This window comes from Vidua macroura, chromosome 2 (genome assembly GCF_024509145.1).
Source record: "Vidua macroura isolate BioBank_ID:100142 chromosome 2, ASM2450914v1, whole genome shotgun sequence".
NCBI classification, from domain to species: Eukaryota; Metazoa; Chordata; class Aves; order Passeriformes; family Viduidae; genus Vidua; species Vidua macroura.
The window spans coordinates 78,892,845-78,912,756 of record NC_071572.1 but is presented as its reverse complement, the minus strand read 5'-3'; the positions used below and the strand labels follow the sequence as shown (position 1 = coordinate 78,912,756).

The following is a 19,912-nucleotide window of genomic DNA, read 5'->3' as shown; positions in this document are numbered from 1 at the left end:
CCAAAATACTAAATAAGTGGAGAAGTTGAAAGAGAATTTGATTAATTTTATCTCAATTCTATTTGCTGCAAACATAACAACAAATCACAAACCAACAAAAAGACAAAGGATTTAGGTTCTGGGTCACATTCTGAACACAGAAAAGAGAAACTTTTTGTAGTATCACTCATGCAAGAAGAGGAGTGAAATGATATTTGACCAGGTATTTTAAGAGCCAGACGTGTTGATAAGGTTCTTTTTTCTTATTTGAGAGTAGGAAAGAACTACAAAAAGTTTATAGGATAAAGAAGTAATTATTTAAACATTCTACCTTGTATGAGCATGCCTCTTTAGTCTGTAAATATCTATATAAGGTATAGGAAGAAAGTCTGTTCTGACATTTGTTAGAGAACTACACCCAAAATATTTATAGTGGCCAGTCCCAAATTTCAAGTAAGCCATCTTTTGCATGGTAGCTGCACATGATTTTACAAAACCCTAAAAACGAAAAAAAAACCCATCAGTTACTATTTAATTTGTTTAAACAATAGAATAATATAATTTCAAACTGTTTGAGGGCTATACTAGAAAGAACAAAGCAGACCTATGGGGTTATGCAACCTTTCCCCATCCTTGCCATCACAATTCCTCAAAAGTAACACCTCTAACTCTTGCCTTTGGGGTCTCACTAGACAGCAAGATTTCTGATAGTTAGAAGTAGCTGGATACATGAAAAAGCAAACCAATTCTATCTGTAGTAATGCATGTTCTTCCATTTTATACTTCTTCAGAAGTTTGTGTGTCTACCGTGTTTGTTAAGTCTACTAACAATACCCTGATGAACAAATCTCAGGTATCATCTTGCTTTTGGGTCCTTAGAGAACTGACCAGGCTGTAGTCAGCACAAGTCTTGATGACAAGACAGACTTTACATTCTATCTCAAGTCAGAGGGGAGACAGACACATCGAAGCCTGGAGCAAAAGAATGGATGGATGGATGGATGGATGGATGAGCGAGTTACATGCTCAGAGGTGTGAAAAGTAAATTGATTTTGAAGAAAAGGAAGCTCTCCTGCCCACTGAAATATGGTCTCCATCAGAATCTGGAACCAAAGATACAATCTCAATGTTTGTGCTGAACAAGTGGCTGTGACACACTGACCTGCTGTACATTTCTCTCTTAGTAGATGGCCACACATGGGGCATCAGACCAGCACATTTTCTCCCCATTTCATTTAAACTATATGCATATTCTGCACTACAGATAGAGTCCTTAACGTTTATATGCCTTTCTACTATGTCACCTGCACTCAGCACTCAGACTTACTCTCCTATTAGTAGTTGCACTGTCAGGTTTGAAGTAAACTTCCTTTTACAAGCAATGAATTATAGAGATCATGTAATTAGATACTCCCTAGGCAGACACAAAGAATATGTGAATTTGTTGAAGCATTTCTTAGTATATAGAAGCTTAACTTTATTCCATTCAGGAAATCAGTATCAAGACTCTTGAGTTTTGCTACAGGAGGCAGGAATTTTCAAGGTCTGCCAGTATTAGCAGCTTCTATTATCTTCAAATTGTTTTATTTCCAGAACAGCCTTACACTGTTTAGTTTCTCTGTTTATTTTAAAGGATTTTCATTGAGGCTCCCCAATGGCCTCCCCTCCCTCTTCTGATGCAACCCAAGTAAACCTGACAGGGGAAAACTAAACCAAACCAATCAACCCAACCCTCACAATGAAGGCACAGCTGTCCTGTGACAATACACCTTTGGTATTAGAGCCTGCCTGGACAGCAGCACAGGACAATCTGAACAAGGGCTGGAAAGGTTGTTAGAAAATATGTAACTGTCAGGTTCTGCTCACACAGGGTCCCCAGCTCCTCACAGGCTTTTAAAGTAGGCATATAAAGCATAAAACCAGCCCCACCAAATGACACATACAAGCAAATATAAGTGAGCAGAAGAGCCTGTATTATAGCTTGCTTCACACTACCAGCAAGGACATTTCTCCTGCTGTGTGAAAGAAAAGGTTGCATTTAGGATTTCAGGTGAACTACAAATCAAGACTAATCCAATCTGAAGACAAAGGCTTCAGTTTGGTGCTTAATAATACAACACAGTGTCAGGTAGAAACATGTAGTAAGTCTTACCAAGAAAGTTTTTGAACTGTAGGGAAAACCTTGCTTGCAGAGGGAGTACTCAATAGACATTGAGTACTCAATAGTACTTTTGACATAGTACGCAATAAACATTGTTATTAGTATCCACTTTTTTCCCCTTCAGTACATTCTTTTACCATACAGAATAAGTCTCATCTCCCCTGCTTCACTAGAACTCCCAAACAATCATCGTCCTGTCAAACAATTTATCTGCTAGTAGACAAAGTCGTAATCAATACTGGGAAGAAAAGGTATCAGCTCATTTCTCAGTGTAGTCCAATGCTGTATCTCTTACCAAGACAAATAAATAAGGTGTCTTCCTTAAGCCCAATTATCTCACCTGATCAAAATGAAAACTATCCTGATTTTCTTACTGGCATTGTACAAGGTGGGCTGGGACCATCCTCCCCACCTTTGTTCTTATGTCAGTTGGCTTTGTTAAAAAGGATAAATAATGACACAATCATTCATCTAGAGAAAAAAAAATTGATCTACTTCCTGAATAGTCACTGTATTTGGAAAATCATACATGGCACTAAGCAGTGTCCAAACGGGGAATTCATCCAGAAGACATGAGCTTATCTTTTTCTGCCGCAACAGGTGCACTAAGAACATCCTTGCCTCTGTGAAGCACACTCTCAAAACAGTTTCATGTAACAAAAAAATATTTTATGACAATTTCAAGTATGTATTCTGATGTCAGTTATTTTCACATTACAATAGTAATTCTGGTTTCCCCAATGCCAATACTAACCTCACCACAATATTTTAAATATATCCCACCTCACAAAAGACAGTCAACAATATAAGGAAAACTGCCTTGAAAAGTAACTGGAGAGGATATCTGTTAGAACTAGCCAGAGTCAAGATAGCATTTACAATAGGCTTTCAACAGCCACACACTCCCAGCAGAATCAGACCCCTGAAGCTTCTTCTCTTTTTGCAATGCCACACCAATTAATGTATCAAAGGGGTTTGGCACACAGCAGTCCCCACCCACCACACAGACAACTCCATATCAGTATTTCCTCTATCATTAGCCTCCTTCAGTTTACATAAGGAGCAAACAATCCCAAACACAGCCCACAAGAGCACTGCTAGGAGGTTCTGCTGGGAAGGGCTGATCACCACAGCAGGGAATCCTGTCACAAAGGTCACCACAACAGCTTTCTGTCTTAGACATGCTGGTGCCGGGGACCAGCTACTGAAACCACAGAAAAATCACCCAACCACACTCCACAACTTCACAGACAGATATATTTCTGCTCACATTACTGTCTGTAGAAAGGGCTCAAAGTTAAGTTAATTCTGAACTATACATCTGTAAAAGGAGTTAGGGGTTACGTTGAAGCTACTGCCAGGACATTCAGTTATGTACGTAGCCCACTCATTTTGTTCAATGCTGAAGTAGGGTATATCAGAGATTCCTGGACAGGAATGATGACAACAAAACCAAAATAGTTAAGTTAGTAATATGCTGAAAAACAGCTTCAAGTCTTGACAAGCTGTCACCTGACTCTTGTTTTATGCCTTTGCCCCATCCACAGCAACACTGCCATTGAGCGAACTGCTGCAGCTCCTACGGTAAGGAAGCAAAGAGAGGCATCTTCTTGCAGCAGGAATAAAAAAGCATACAATGTCTTTTGCTTTCCATGCATCACACCCTCTTATCACCTGAGATTTCTTCATCATCCTTTTGCCAAATTCATCAGTATCCTCTTTCTTTTGAGACAAACCTCAGCAGAGATGAAAGAAGAAGCAGACATGCTATTCCCAAAGTAGTGCTGTAGGTAAAACTAATCATGCTGATCCTGACCAACAAAAAAGGAGCTGCAAGATGGGGAAACACCTATTACAACCCTCAACAAACTAAGATTTAAAGCATGGCTGCATGGGCCAGCCTCCTCAGAGTTTTATTAGATTAGCAATATTAGGAACTGTTAGTAGGGAAGAGACTCTATCAGGTGATTTGTAAAATTCCACTAGGAAGTGGCTCAAAGAGGATTTTGTCACGTTACCAATTTGTCCATGCTCCAAGTACATGGCACAGATTATTAGAACACCCTTCAAACCTCAGAATTTCTTCTGGAGAGGAAAAAAACATCACATTGAAAGACTTCCATTATATACACATATAAATAACACACTGTCTGATTTTTGTATGATGACAGTTGATCCCAGTTCTTGGAATCTTCCAGCTAGGCTGGAAGGCTAGCCAGTGCAAGGCTATAGAATCCAAACTAAAGTACTGCATCTCCTTGGCTGGACATATAATTGAAGTTGTGTTTTAATACAAAAGATATGAAAAGCAAGCTCCATGTGCCACAATTAAGCAGAAAAATCCATTTCATATGTAAGCTTCCAGCTTCTCAGAAGTTAAAATATTTAGAAACTAGAAGAGACTTGTTATTGTAGCAGCAAACATGCTGCTGCAAAACATGATTACAGGCTGCTACAATCTGCAGTCTCTTGCATTTTCCACCACAACCTCTTGAACTGGAATTATAAATGGTAAAAGTAAAGCTACAGGGACAAAAATACTTTCTGACAGTCCTTTCAGACCATTACTGAGAGTGGCTTTTTTGAATTTCTATTCCAAGAAGTGTTCTTTTCCCTAGATGCTGTTTTCAAACTCTCATCTACAATTACTTACCCTGAATGCTTTCAGACCTGGCACTGATGTAACTGATGTAACATTCCAAGACTAGATACTAGTCGTTTTCTACCTTCAGTAAATAAAATGCCTATTCTATAACAGAAAAGTCAGTTTATTGCTTTTTGAAGCAGAAGACAAAATTGTGTGCTGAAAATATTTACTTAGACTGCATTAAGATGGGGGCAGGAACTTGGAACAGTGCCTGTAATGATATTACCTTCAGCAAAGCAAATGCTTTGAGAGGAAAAGTCTTTTTAACAAGGAGGAGCTACTGGTCTACACTTTATTGCTCCTAAAAGAAGCAAGTAGAGTAACTCAGCAAAATGCTGATCGCATGCTGATCAAAGAACCACAGGGCTGCACAAGCATACTCAGCAAAAGGAACACTGCTCTTAGGGCAAGAGGCAGGCTGCCTGTTTTTTTGCAGTATATAGGGTATGCCTACAGCAAGGACATTTATCAAAAAATCTTTCTCAGTAGCAAAGAAGCACCAGAGATGCATCATGGCTGGAATAATTTCAAAACATTTAAATTGGAAATACATTACTTCACAAGGAATATCACAACGAGAAGGTATCTTAGAGAAGATTACCAAACCAGTGAGAGAAAATCCTGCCTTCACTGAGGCCTGTAAAAATTTGTTTCCATTATAACACTTGGAGTTCTCAGCACCTCAGGCTCCATTTTTCATTATTTGTTCACATACTATTTTGTGTACCTTGTAATGGATAATTTCCTTCACACTGGAAAAAAAATAAAACAATGCCTATCAAGATCCTTACTCTTGAGCAGGCAGATATCTATATCAGCTGAAGCAACTATTTGACCGTGTAGATGGACAGCTTTCTCAGAGCCATCTGAGAAACACTACTTTCCATGCATACATTTCTAGTCATGGCAGTTACCCTAAGAGTAGCTCCAGTAAAACCTCCCAGCACAAAAAAACATTCCAGAACAGCAACACATTGCTCCATCTGTGACACCACAAAGAAATTAAACAGCAATTTTCTGCTTTATTTGTGGATTGCAAGGACTTTTCTTGGCAGTGGGGCATAGGGTTGGTACTTCTGGACTGCAGCTCCAAATATTTTAGGTGCAACTTCAGCATTCAGACATGTTTGCTGACTGCAACCATATTTTGGTTTGTGGAGGGTGCTTGCACTCCTTTTGAGCTAAGTCCCTCACTTTACTATGCATTAGTCCAGTCTGCAGTGGTTTTGACACTTGCAGACTGAATCCTCTTCTGAGGAAACCAAGGCAGATGTGTATCCAGGCAGATGCATACAGGGTGCTCTTGACCCCTTAGGGAATTACAAAAGTCCGCAGCAATTTTGGCCGGTAATGAAGCATTTGTGTGGTAGAGGTATTCCTTCCAGAGACTAGTCCAGAGTAAAAAATCTCCAAACCACATATACTGAGGAATAGGGGTCCCTCAGCAACAACTGTTTTAATCTACTCCTGAGTAACACAACACAGGAACTGTGTAGGTCTTCCCAGGATAAGCAGCGTGCAAGATCCCTTACCTGACTCTCTCTTCTTCAGTTCTTTTAAGCTCTGCATCCCGTTGCAGCACCTTCATTATTGCCTCTTGTTCCTCCTCTGTTAGGAAGCTTAGGTCAATCATCTTGTTTTGTGTGTAGGGCTGGTAAAGAGTCTGGGAAGATCTTGGATCCTGCTGAGGGCAGTTTTGCAGCCTGCTTTAAAGTTCTAGAAGTCTTTTTCAGCAGGCACTGACAAACCTGGACTGGGTTATAGTCAGTGGTTTAAAGAGTCACAAAGGTTGCTTTCTTGCATGTTTCCCTAGATCAGAGACTTCTGGGAGAGTGTTGCATTCCTGCTTGCCATCACAATAATGTCTTCTCAGTTTGTCCTCTCAGCTCTGCTTCCTGGAGTAACAGTTCATTGATCCAGCATATCCCGTGTTTGAGAACAAACAAAACATTCCCTAAAAAAGAGACAAGGAAGAACAAGTTGCAATATCAGGGATCAGGGAAGTAGATTATGTATGCATTTTTAATTAAAAGAAACAAGTTTTTCAGTGTGATTAAATGACTTTATGAAGTTCAAATGGTCACTTCAAGTCAAACCTGTTTTACAGGCCTCTTGAACAAGGTGGCCATGAAAATATATTCCTCCCCAACAGGACAACTCACCCCTAAAACATAGAAACAAGTGTCATACAACTGGTACCGCTTTTATTATACAAGTATTTTAAATCACCCTTACAGTTAGCAGAACAATTTAAAGCAAAGGGGAGATCATCACCCCCCAAAAATAAGTAAAGAGGACTTATCACAATGATTTAAAGGAAGGAAAAAAAAAGGCCAAACCACTGTTCTACAGACCATATGGAATAAATGAGAAATAGTTTAAACATAACCATACTGAGTATGTGTAATTACAAGTCATGTGGTAACATGAATCTCACTGCTTTTTACAAGACAAACTGCATTTACAAGTAGTAATTTGAAATACTGTTTTGTCTCTGTTTCATAGGCCATGGTTTCAGAGGACTATCCACTTAGAGATAATTCCAACTGTCAAAGACAAAAACCTCTTCTTAAAAAAACCCTTCAAGGAATAAAGAGAGTATCATGGGGAGGAGTTAGCTGTGTCTGTGGTAGGGTTATCTTAATGCCTCAGGATTACAGAGACGTGGATGTCAAAGCCTGAAAAAAAAGAAATAAATAGCTCAAATGTAATGCTCAGAAGTATGCCAAGTGCCAAACCTGGTGAGAGACAGAAGAGAAGCAAATGTTTTCACTGGACAGGACTCTGTACCAGGCAGCTCCATCACAGCCCTTCAGGGTTGTGGGTGTCTTCCTTTGGCCCTTGCAGACTGACACTGTGATGTGGCTGACAGGATGTTGACCTCATATCGATCACTACAATTGTGCAATGAGTCACTGCACTTGCTCCCCACTGCATTTGCTCCCCTGGCCACAAGAGTGCAACCAGGCCATTAAAACAAGATATTGACACTGGCAGGACTCAAAGGGAAACTTCATTCTGAAAAGAATAGCATTTCTTTTAGATTTGGTAGGGAGCTGTAGCCACATTACTTATTATCCCCCCCAAAATTCCAATGCCCAACTACCTTCTGCATGTTTTTGTTTGGCTGCCATCTTTTTCTCTATGATTCTCATTGTGATTTTGTTGCATGGGGTTGATACAACAGCATCTCAAACAACCTGCCATCTGTAGCTTCATTTGTGTTTAGAAAATTATGGGTTCATAATTAGGCAAAAGTGAAAAGTGCTTCCTATAGGACTACCAACAAATACAACAATCCTAAACTTGTTGAGTATCTACAACAGTACTCCTTCAGCTTAGGTATGGATATTGGTTTCAGCTGTCACGTGGAAACATTCTACACCATCTGACACAGCAAGCAGCATCCACACTGCTAATCCAAGGCCCTGGATGCTGGTTGAATGGCAAGTGCCCAGCCAACAGGCACAGAAGCTCATGTTGCAACTACAGACCCTGGACAGCTGTGAACTGGAATAATCAAAGATTTTGCTTTGTTTCTTGCCCAAGATCAGTCCAGTCTGCAAGAAAGCTGGGAATAATATCTTACCACATCTTTGGTCTTTTTTGTTGAAAGAAAACTGAGGGAAGTTGTATTATATTGTTTTATTATATTAATTTTAAAATCTAAAGGAAATAGTTGGACAGCATTTACAAAACCACCTGCAGACTTCACTGATGGCTCTCAATACTCAAATCAATAAAATTAGTGGAAATAGAGCTTTGGTCTTCCCCAGCTGAACAGCTGTTTGCAAGGGCACATCCAAACAAGCTGTGAGAGCTCACAGCAAGCAGCACTGCTACTGAACTTCCCAGATACCATCATTCTGTAGAGCAGTTTCTTCAGCTAGGGGCGCGCCTCCACTTTGTTTTCAATCAGAAGAGAGATAGCAAGATACCACCCACCCTGGCAGGCTCTTCACCCATGATTCCACAGTTCTTCATAAATAAGACTCTTTCTGTGTGTGTGCGGTGCATGGCCAATCTCATGAGATTGTCTGATACAAGTAACTGCAAGGCTGGCATTCTGCGAAAGATTATCAGCACTGATTCCGAACACGGATGGTAAAAACTGCTAGCTTAGAGTATAGAACCTTTTGTAAAACTTGAAGTTAATTTAAAAATAAAAAGTTAAAAAAAAAAAATGTCTTCCCCATGTTCAATTCACACTAACACCACCTCAGCCTCAATTATTTTGATTTCTTTTGACATTTTCTTCCTCTTAAAAACCCCTATACATGTCAGGAAGAACTGAGAGGTTTGAACAGTTTGTTTGGTGCCACTGCAAGTTCAATGGCGGCAAGCGTTTTTTTGTCAGGAAGGTTTTCAGTCCAAAGTTTCAAATAAGACTGAAAGATCCTTATCAAACTGATTAAATCATGGAAATTGATACCATATTGACTGACTTTGGAAGTACGAGTTTCACGTGCTATATACTATGTATTGATGTGAATCATGGCATATTTGGCATGATTTTTTTTCTTAAACATTAAATTCAGATAAATGAAAGACTCTCAGTAAAAAAACAGGATCTGAAATTATGTTTTATCTAACTCATGCTTGAAAGCTTCTGTGTTCTGGCAATAAACAAAACAGAAAGGTAACTCAAAATATAGTTTTGCCCACACACACACTCTTAAGCTGCTCTTGGTTTCCAACTGGTTTAGGCCAGGCACTCATACAAAAATTTTATCTTGTAAAATTTCTCAGAATCTCTCAGGCAGCTGTACACCTCAATTGCTTTAAGTCAGAATTCACATTTTTCTAAAACAGGAACCACAAAAGAAAGACAACTTTGTCTACAAACTCATTAACCCTACAGAGGGCTCTGCTTACCCCCACACACTGTTTTCCCCCCAAATACAAAAGGGGAATGTTAATTTGAATACTGTATTCTGAACACTATGGGATATTACATTAAGAGGTACTACAATAATAGTGTAAGTTTCTAACTTTCTACTCAGTGTATACCTATGGGATGCAAATGAGGGAGGCAAGGAAAAGGTTGGAGTACTTTGCCATGGCTGACATTAAGTTTACCAACAGAGTCAGAAAACAAACAGCAAAACCCCAGAGTCAGCTGTTCCATTCAAACCAAGATCTCCTTTTACATGCAGAAACCTCCTAAATTTGCATTGCAAAACTACTTTTCAAGGGCTCCTTGTAGAGTAGACCTAAGCTGCTAAAGCTTTGATCCAGAGAATCTGTCTTGCAGCCAATGCCTTCTAACAAGAGGAAGAAGGTGACAGCCAATCCTACTTCTGGCTGCTTCACACAGCTCTCTGTGCCAACTCCTTCAGCTGAACAACTACCCTGCAGGCCTGGCTGATCAGCAACTGCTGTCTGCACACATCTTTATCCCAGAAAGCATCCACTTACAAGTAACCTACTGGCTCTTAAAAGTAAGAGGGTTTGGATTTATGTGTTGTGCACTACAACAATTTGCATGTGCAGAGGAACTCATTCTCAAAGGTAACCAAGTTTGGCCTACACCCATGCTCAGGAAATAACAGACCTTTATTTTGAAGCAGGGAAACCAAGAAGAATACTAAGAGCAATAAAAGCCTTGGAGAGCTGGCCCCAATGGCCCTGGGAAGTGACATTAGGCAGTAACAGCACCTCTGACTGTGAGCCCCACAAGCTACAGCTTTGCAGCAACAACAAACAAATGAATAAATTTCATTATCCAGTGATATTTAAGCAGTGCAGTCACAGGTACCTCAGCACCAGCCTAGGCTTAGAGATAATTTTTCTGTAAATACGTGAGGCAAATCCCATGAAGCCAGAACAGCTAATTAAGCTAAACGCCACTGTTGGCACAAGCACAAATGGTCATGAACATATTTGCTCAGAAGATCAGAGGATTATGGATTTCATTTTGAGCAGTGGAGAAAGAAGAGCTATTAACTTTGAAGAGGGACTTAAGTCATAATTCATGGGAGTTTTAAAAGCTGTTGCCTGCAATGATCAGGACGAGAATTTTAGCACAAGAAGGCCAGTTGTCATTTTTATTCCTGAAGGGGCAAAAAAGAAAAGATCACCCAGTAAGATATGCATATCTGCAGCCAATCCAGCCACTCTTAGAAGAGGTGCTATCAGAATATTTTCAAAATTATAATAGCAGAGTGTACTCAACATATCATACGCCCAACAGTCCCAGAGATTAATTTAGAGAAGAGTGTTTGCTTATATGTATGCTTCATCAGTGGGAGGTAGGGAAGTTCTTATCTATCTAGTTGTGAAGAGTGTTGGTAGAACAAGGACTTTTGCAAAAGTGAGGGATATTGATTTAAGAGCAGTTTCAGTGTTGTCTTATTAATACAGCAATGCTTCATTTTATTGCAATAATAAGCCTATTTGTTTTCCTGTGCCCTATTCCTTACAACATGGTTAAGGGAAAAAATAGGACCAGATAACTGCTCCAAACAGCCACAAAGGGGAAAATATTGAAAGCTACACACAAGCTTTGCTCACACCTTACCCTTTCTCAACAATATCAAAATAATCCTTGCTGGTTTTAACCTGTAAAATAGTTGCAAGTCTCAAGATACTTTCACTGACAGCCTTATATAATGAAGACCTTCAGCACTTTGAAGACTATTTAGGCAATTTACTCTGAAGAAGAGTTAATAGCAAAGAAGATAAAAGTTAACAACTTAATATTGGAACAGAAAAGAATAATTTGCTTTGATTGTAGCCTAATCCCTCTAATCATATATGGCAGCTTGCCATTTCTTTCACAGGGCTTGGATATTGGCAGCATTGCCTAAGAATGTGGATCTCTATACCTGCTATAGTGTAAAACCATTAGGCCAGACGTATTAAGAGGATGTGATCTCTGAAGAAAGAGGCTCATAAATTAAAGAGAAACCTCAGGAAAACACACCTAAGCATTCCTTCTCCCTGTGACCATTGTCAGACTAACTGTAGAAGCCATGCCATTTATTTCATATTGCAATAAGAATAAATCTACTAAAAATATATCATTTGAAGAATCTTCAAAATTATAGAAATCCCACCAAGTTATTGATACTAACATCAGCATATTTTCAAATCTAGTTATATTTCCTTGCACATTGTACCATTTGTACTTGGCTGTGGTTTAATCCTAATAGGCACACTGCCTGAATTAGTAACAGTTCGTTTGAAAGAACTTAATTCTTCTAGCTAATTCTATTCATCAGGAATTACAAAACAAAGAATATCTTCTCAGCATAATGGACTTGAAATATAATAATGAAGGTGACTCAGTCTTGTAGATCTCTGAAGGCAGAGCACTTCAGAGACAGTTTTGTAACAATTATTCTCATCTCCATTTAGGCAGCAGAAGTGTGAGGCTCACAGGACTCAAGCTCCCATTGCCACTTTCTCATTCTTCATGTCAACATTGGCATTAAACTCAGACAGGGTCCAGTCTGAGGGACTGTTTTTAAATCTTACTTGAAATCAATTTAAGCAAAATACTAAAACCTTTAGAGAGATCAGTAGCAAACCAATTACTTGGTGGGAAGCATCTCCTGACCCTATATATCAGACACATTTCTGTATGTAATGGCTAGCTATTTCTGAATGTTTTCCCAACATAAATACAAGACAGATTCAAACTCTAGCAAGGGAGTTACACAAGAAACAGCCAAAACATTGCCCCACCTCTCCCTTCCAAAAAAGATCCCAGCAACAAACAGCCCTGAAACTCATAATGCAGCTAACTGATTAATTTCTTAAGAAGGTTTTGTTAAGAAGCCATGACCTTCCTTTCATTTTACAGGAAAGTAGTGCTTACCCTCTTCTTCTGGAGACTTGCCATCTTAAACATATGGATTCAGCATGGAAGATAACAATGAGAATGGGACAACAGGACCTCCATTCCCTTCTCACAAACTTTTATTGCAGAATGAAAAACACACCTGCTATTTCTCCCACTTGTACTGTCCCATAGAGGACAGTCATCTGTAAGCAGGGGCTGCCAAACCCCTTTCCTTTTCTTCCATTGCTCCATTCTTCCAAAAGAAAATATATGTATTCTAGTTTGGGATTTAGCATTACCCAGATTAGTTTAATGAACGCTGCATTGACGCAAGTCAAATAAAAACATCTAATATGTAGTAGGAATTGCTAAAAAAAAAAAAAAAGAAGTTATCAAAAAGGCTAAAGTAGAGGCCTTGGCAAGTTTAGATACTGAAAACTTTAGGGGAACTATTTGACTTCTATTCTCCTTCCTTGCTCTCCAGCAAGCATTGGCTACATTTTTAGAATGTAGAATTCTAAACAGAATTCTAGAATTCTGTTTTATTGTAGGAATTGTACTATTGGAGAATGGAAGTGTGCAAAACAGTGTGACTAATTAACAAGTATTTCCTATCAGTGGCTACTGGGAAGTGACACACTTCCTGCACTTTGTTAAGATATTCTTTCTTATGTGAAACCAAACTGAGCTGCAGTTTACAGTCACTGGGTAGTTCTGACTCTTTCCTAGAGCAGACAAATCCAACAAAAGGGCTTATTAAGGGGCTAGCAGCACTGATGAGAAGAACAGACAAGGATTTGCATTCAAATACTTAAGAGTAATGCTAAACTGAGCTGACAGTAAGGCAGTTTGTAGAGCAGTCCTAAACATCAACTGGAGTATACAGTTTCTGAAGAAATCTTTTCAAAGTTTTATTTCAAAGCCCATGGACATGACTTCTCAGATGATTTTTATCTCATTATGGAAATCCTTTAGTCAGTATCTGTTGCATCCCTGTGACTTTGAGAGTCCTGCTCTTACTCCTCATCTGAGTTGAGGTGATGAGCTAGTTGAGCAAGGACAGCTGCCATCAATGGCAGACTGATTTTCCTCCACTACTTTTGTAAAACTTGGAAGCTGTGGGTTAACAGGTTGCTCCTTCCATGTACCACTTGGGTCTTCTCTAAAGCACTGTCAACAGCCAGCTGCTCAGGTCACTGTTAGTAACACAGTGCCCCTGCAGGAGGGTGCACAATACAGCTTTGTGGTACATATTAAGCATAAAATTTCCTAGTCCAGACAGCAATATTTTACATCATCTTTGCTTTCCCTGACAGAAGCCACTGATCTCAGCTTCCTCAGAGTACTTTTGCCTGCAGCCCAACAGGAATTTGGTATCACACAGAACATTGCAAAAGGCACTCCATTATTCTCAGACAATTAACTGCATAAGTACCTGTGGGAATCAAAAGAATCTGTAACTCACTTGAACCACTTAATTTGTCACTGCAGCCTCCTGTTTTTCATCTACCAGCCTTGTTCATGTAACTACAGCTCTAATTGATTACTACTGTGGACAAAGAGCCAGCAAACAGAACAAGTCCTTTGTCCTTTCTCACAGGATGACTGACTAACCACTCACCTTAGACACTCACTCGTGCAAGTTTTGAAGGTTAAAATTACCTACCTAGTAAATTATGTAACATCAAGGACACTAAGAAAGTTTGCATCAATTAATCAGGTCCTTGCTACCATAACTAAAGCATACACCTACTTGAAAACAGAGCCTCACACAATTGCCAGCACAAATCAGGTGCTAGAGGAAAGAAAATATCCTTTAGGAGCCCTGCAGTCACAGAAACAATAAGTAAGCTAAAGAACGAGTTGCAAAAAAGTGCACTACATCAAAGTCCCCAGGTAAGTTAAAAATCAAAATGGTTAAAAAAGGTGGCATTCAGAATGGTTGAAAAAAGGTAGCATGCAGTCTGCACACAGACCAGTCAGAATCAGGTCTCTTCTCAGTCACCAAAATTAAGTTAAACTTTGCAATGAAGCTTTTATTTCAGGGTTATTGGGTTTTTGTTTACTTGTTTTGTTGTTATATTTTTTTAACAGATACATTAAAAAAAGCTCATGATGGCTCCCTATTCAGAGCCAAATAACTTGTCCTCCCAAGCATAATGTTTTAACAGATAGCCCCACAACATGAAAATTTTGTATACTATTGGGGTCATTCTGGCTAAGTTGAAACCAGCCAGCAGCAATGTTAGTCCTCCTTAATACTGATATTGAATTGCAAGAATAACAGGAAGCCTATCAGCCATGAAAACTTCACTCACGAGATTGTTTGCACTGCTGGGCTGGGCTGTATCATGCAAAATTGTCTTCTCCCTGACTGGTACCAGTTTCCCTGAACACTAATGGCCAGATGCAAGCAGAGAACTCTGACATTGAAAACTGAGGTGTGCTGTGGTGAAAGGAAGATAAAAGGCCACGGCAAGAGCTAAACCAAACTACGACTCAGGAGAAGCATGAAGCAGGGAACAGTTTCTGAAGCAGCCTTCAGTTGCACTGGATGATGTAAGGTGTTGATTTGCACTGAGTGAAAAGGATTTGCCCTACAAATGCTGCTGAATAGCACAGGAATAGGAAAGAAGGAGCAAAAGACTGTGGCAAGAATTGTTTTTCATACACAGGCAGCTAAATCAGGAGTTTAGAGTTTGTGAGGCTGGGCTTTGGAGTATCAGGCCTGTCCCTGAACAGGTATTTAGTCTTGCAGGAGTGGCTCATTCTTTATGAACATAGCTATGCAAGGTGTTAGCTCCCTTGCCCAATAGCTACAGCTACATACCCAGGAAGCAGCCAAATCCAGAGCCCCCGTGACCACTTAACCCAAGAAGATTCAAAGGCACATCCCCTTGTTCACCAAAATACATGATAATCTCTGAAGGGTTTGCTTGGTTCTCTCTTGACCCCTCCTAGGCCTGAACTATCAAGAATTAAACCTCACAGAATCATTATTAAAGTGATAGCACAACCTTGCAGGCAGAAACAGAAAGCCAGGTACACTTTCTCTCAGTCAGGCCACTACAAAAAAAAAAAAAAAAAAAAAAAAAAAAAAAAAAAAAAAAAAAATCAAGGTCTCTCTTAACTTCCCTCCTCATCCAGACAGATATGCATTCCTGCCTATAGAGCAGTCCAGTTCTAATAGAGCAGAGGGAACAGGAGAGTAACCTGAGGGTAATTCAGTTTTAATCCAAGTCTCTTAACCTCCAGAGAAGTAATGTAATCACTATGAAGCAAGGTAAAATTAACTATATTTACACTAACATAAGTTACTCCAGGACTAAAAAACAAGTTATGTGGGCAGGACCAGAACAGAAGGTTAAGGGCTTGCTACTTCTGTTTGTTTTACAGCGTTCTGCCTAGGACTTAGATACATACCTTTTGCTTACAGTGCTTCAAGTGCAATTATAGAGGGTTTTGGACCTCACCCTTAATTTTTCATAACAGATGCTCTATTTTTAAATGCTATTTTAAAATCACATTAGCCATTTAAATTCATTAGAGAAGAAAAGCATGATGGCAGATCTTAATATTTACAAGAAACCATTTCTAACCCAGGCATTCTTGAATACACTGGTCTAGTCCTGGAGCTCTAGCTACATGGCTGAGATCACACAGTCTGACTGTAGCCCATCCAGCCTGTACAGAGCTAAATCTCTGTCAGTTTATCAGACAGCCAGAATCAGACACTGGGCAGAAAATTTCATACAGAATTTACCAATATTGTTTGATGCTTTTCTAGAACAAAAACATTTTGCAGTGAATCTAGGATATTGTTCTTCTAATTACTCCACAGATAAGCACCCCCTTTCTTCTTACCTTTCTTTTTATTTATACTCGGAAACACTTAGAGAGAGATGAAATGCAAAATTTCCTTGACTGGGATAGAGAAATAGAAAAAATTACTTTTAGAAGATTTATACTGCAGAGAAAAAGGAACATACCAAGATGTAAGGGAAAACAATGGGATCATAGCATGGTTTGGGTTGGAAGAGATACCATCTAGATCCAACCCTCCTGGACAGGGACACCTTCCACTAGTCCAGTTACTCAGAGCCACATCCAGCCTGGCCTACAACACTTTCAGGGATGGGGAGTCCCCAGCATCTCTGGGCAACAAATTGTAAAGCTTCTAATTATTTGATGCATAGGCACAGGACATTGAGTGGGTTTCAGGTCAAAAATAGTCTGGCATTATCATCCAGAAAAGGAGCTATAGAATAAAGAAGGAGAAGAGGTATTCTTTTCCTCCTCCTCACACGTACATTACATCTCTTCCCTTTGCCCCCTTGATGCAATAAGCAGAATCAAATTACATATAGCAAGGAAACCTTGTAACATGAAGAATCTAGCATAGCCAGTTGCTGTACCCTGATGAATTGGAATGACTCCCTGCCACAAGAATGAATCATGAGTAAGTCTGCTGAAATCAGCTGTCACTCTCAAGTTATACCCAAATAAGTTAAAAAACTGGAGACTGCTGATACAGCAAATGCAACATCACTGGTCATACATGTTTTGGCATTGGAAGATCAAACTACAGAGCCTCCTTAAACTGATTTCTGATCAACCTAAATAAGCTGCCCTTAAATGCAACAGGTGATGGACTTCAAGCACCAGAAAGGTACCTACTACTTTTAGCAGTCACCCATTAGTCAGCAATCCCAGGTGAAAAGCACTTTCTGTGCAGAGAAAAAAGATTCTTTACTATGGTTTAAAACAAGTCATTCTTGAATAAAGAGTGACTTCCAAAGCATAGAAGCATCACTTTTAATTAAAGAAAAAGAAAATTAAACATTTTTTCCTACCAAGAGACTACAAATTACCTATATATTTCCTTGTAAATAATATTTTATTAGATTTTTTATTTAAGTCTGTTTCATGCCTTTCTGTCATGAGCACAGGAAACAATACAGAGTAGAAAAGAAGTCATTTCTTCAACTTCATCCAACAGCTTTCCTGGTTAAGCCTTTTTTCCAGATGAAACTATCAAAGATTTTCTCCATGTACTAAACTGAAGCAGTATTTTCACTTGGGAATCTGGCAAGCATCTCCTGCAGAATAACAGGAGTTTACTCCAGAGAATACCTGCACATGGTCTCTATCCAGCAGAAACAGAGCACTCCAGGAGTTCTATCCAGTGTTCTAAAGCACTGGCTCTTAATGGAAATGACAAATTCACTTTTCTGTCATCCATTTTTGGGGGTAAGGGAACGTTGTTTATTCTGGCCTTTGTCAGAATTGGAAAACAAGAACACAAAGACCTGTTTCACTGAATTTTAGAAGTCTGACAGTGAAACTGAGAATACATTATTTTGGGATTCAAGAAATGCTGGAACAAAATTTGTTTAACAAGAGACAGGCCCAATGACGGGTTCAAGAAATTCAAAAACGTGCCTTACAACCAAAGCAGAGAACAGCTGCACACATAAGGCAGAAGCAGACTAAGATGCATATTATTCCCTTGCCTTAGACCTAGACATAAACACACTAAGGTATGTAATTGGTAGCAGGGTATAAGCATTTTGTAACACTGCAACAGTATTAGTAGTATTTTATAACTTAGTGTGGATAAATAACACAAAACTGCAAATGAACAGAGACTTGAAGTATCCTTGCTCAAATAGGGCACAGGAAAGCATAGGTAAATAGTAAAATCTGCAAGATAGAACAGAGAATGTAGAGTGGTCATGAAAGATGTCAGATGAAAGAAAAATAAGATTGGTGAACAAAGAGGAAGCGTGTCTGATGGAATCAGAATAATGTTGCAAAACAAATAAGAAAGATACCTAGCAACACTATGGTAAGCTTATTCCTTCAAATAATATGGACTATATAATCTGAGATCACCCCCTTTCTTCCAGGGAGGAAGCAAGGTGGACAATATATTAACAATTAGAAAAGAAGGATGATAATTTATAAAAATCACAAAAAAACCTCACTTTGATTCCAACTTCTCTTGCCCAGGAGCCCTCAAGCACTTCACTGTGACTCCTACAACTGAAACAAACCATCAAGAATCATAGTCATCAGTGCTAAATATAGGGCACCAGCTCCATGGCATTGTATACTCCAGGTTTACTACCACTTACATATGTGATTGTTAAGAACTGCTTGGGAAAGAGATAATAATGACTAATGATAATTAAGAACTAATGACTAGAAAGATGCATTGTTGCTGCATACAAGTTTAATAAAGTGCTTTGATTCATTAGTCTTTTAAACAATCCATTACTAGGAGCTTCAATCTGTGTGGAAACACGCAAATGTTTTGGTGCAACACTTTGATCAGTTCTTTCAGCTAATAAAATCAAGTTTCTTCTCACAACATCCTGTTAAGCATATGTGTTTACTATTTACGCAAAGGTCATTAACATCGCTCAGCTGAGATCTAAGCACCTTATTTAAATGAAAAGTGCCCTCCCATTCCAGCAGACACCAAGAGCTCTGTACAGCGAAGTTCTAACAGGTAGCCGGCTCTTACCCCGGACAGAGGCAGCAGCAGCGGGGATGTCCTGGCGCTCAGCTCCCCGAGAGCGCTTCTGAGGAAAGGCGCTGACAAGCGCCGCTTCCCTGCGGCCTCAACAACGGAGGCCGGGCCGGCGAGACACCTGTGAGCGCTGCGCCGTGCTCAGGTGAACGGGCCCTGCCAGCCGACCGCGGCCGAACCCTGCGGAGCAGCCCGGCTGGCGAAGGCTGGCAGCCAGGGCTCCTCAGCGGCCAGCGGGCTCGCTCTCACGCTGTCCCAGCACTGCGAGCGCGGGTGGCTTCTACAACCCTTTTTGACTCCGAGTCACTCCATTAACAAAATCTCCCCCCTCCCCATGCCTAGAACCCTTTTTAGGTCAGCCTCACCTATCCTTCCGTCTCCTCCGCGGCTCCCCCTTCCTTCCCTCCGGCCAGAGACAGTGCCGGCTCCCCGGCCCCGGCGGGCAGCCGCTGTCCCGCGCCTCCGCCCCGCTTGTCTGAGGGCAGGGAGACGGCGGCGCAGGCGAGGCCGAGCCCGTCCCGCCGCCTTGGGCCAATGCCGGCGCCTGCCCCTCCGAGCGGGGCGGCTCCCCCCGCCCGGGCCCGCCCTCCCGCTCGTGTCACCTGTGGCACCCCCGGGTGTGCCCGGCGGGGCCGTGACACTGCCCGCGGGCCGGGGGAGCTTCGGGTCGGCTGTCAGCGGGCACTGCTCTGAGGCAGCAGCTCCACAGCGGACAGTGGCTGCTTCACACGAAGCCCACGCAGGGAGTGTCGGCTTGACTTGACGAGCTGCCTTGAGGGACAAGGATCCCTATTTCACTTTACC

General features: G+C 40.5%; 1 protein-coding gene across 3 annotated transcripts in view; it reads right to left on the bottom strand.

The window, feature by feature from the left end:
• SYTL2 (synaptotagmin like 2) overlaps positions 1-19,544 on the bottom strand; it is a 53,582-nt gene extending 34,038 nt beyond the window's left edge. For 2 of the 3 annotated variants that reach the window (XM_053970288.1, XM_053970291.1), the window contains exons 1-2: positions 19,474-19,544; positions 6,320-6,741 (exon numbers count right to left, since the gene is read on the bottom strand). In XM_053970288.1, the coding sequence (XP_053826263.1) occupies positions 6,320-6,420 (101 nt within the window). In that variant the 5' untranslated portion in view covers positions 6,421-6,741; positions 19,474-19,544. Of the gene's footprint in view, positions 1-6,319; positions 6,742-18,560; positions 18,594-19,473 lie in introns of those variants that run through there. The other variant, XM_053970290.1, reaches the window with a different exon arrangement.
• Between the last annotated feature and the right edge of the window lie 368 nt (positions 19,545-19,912).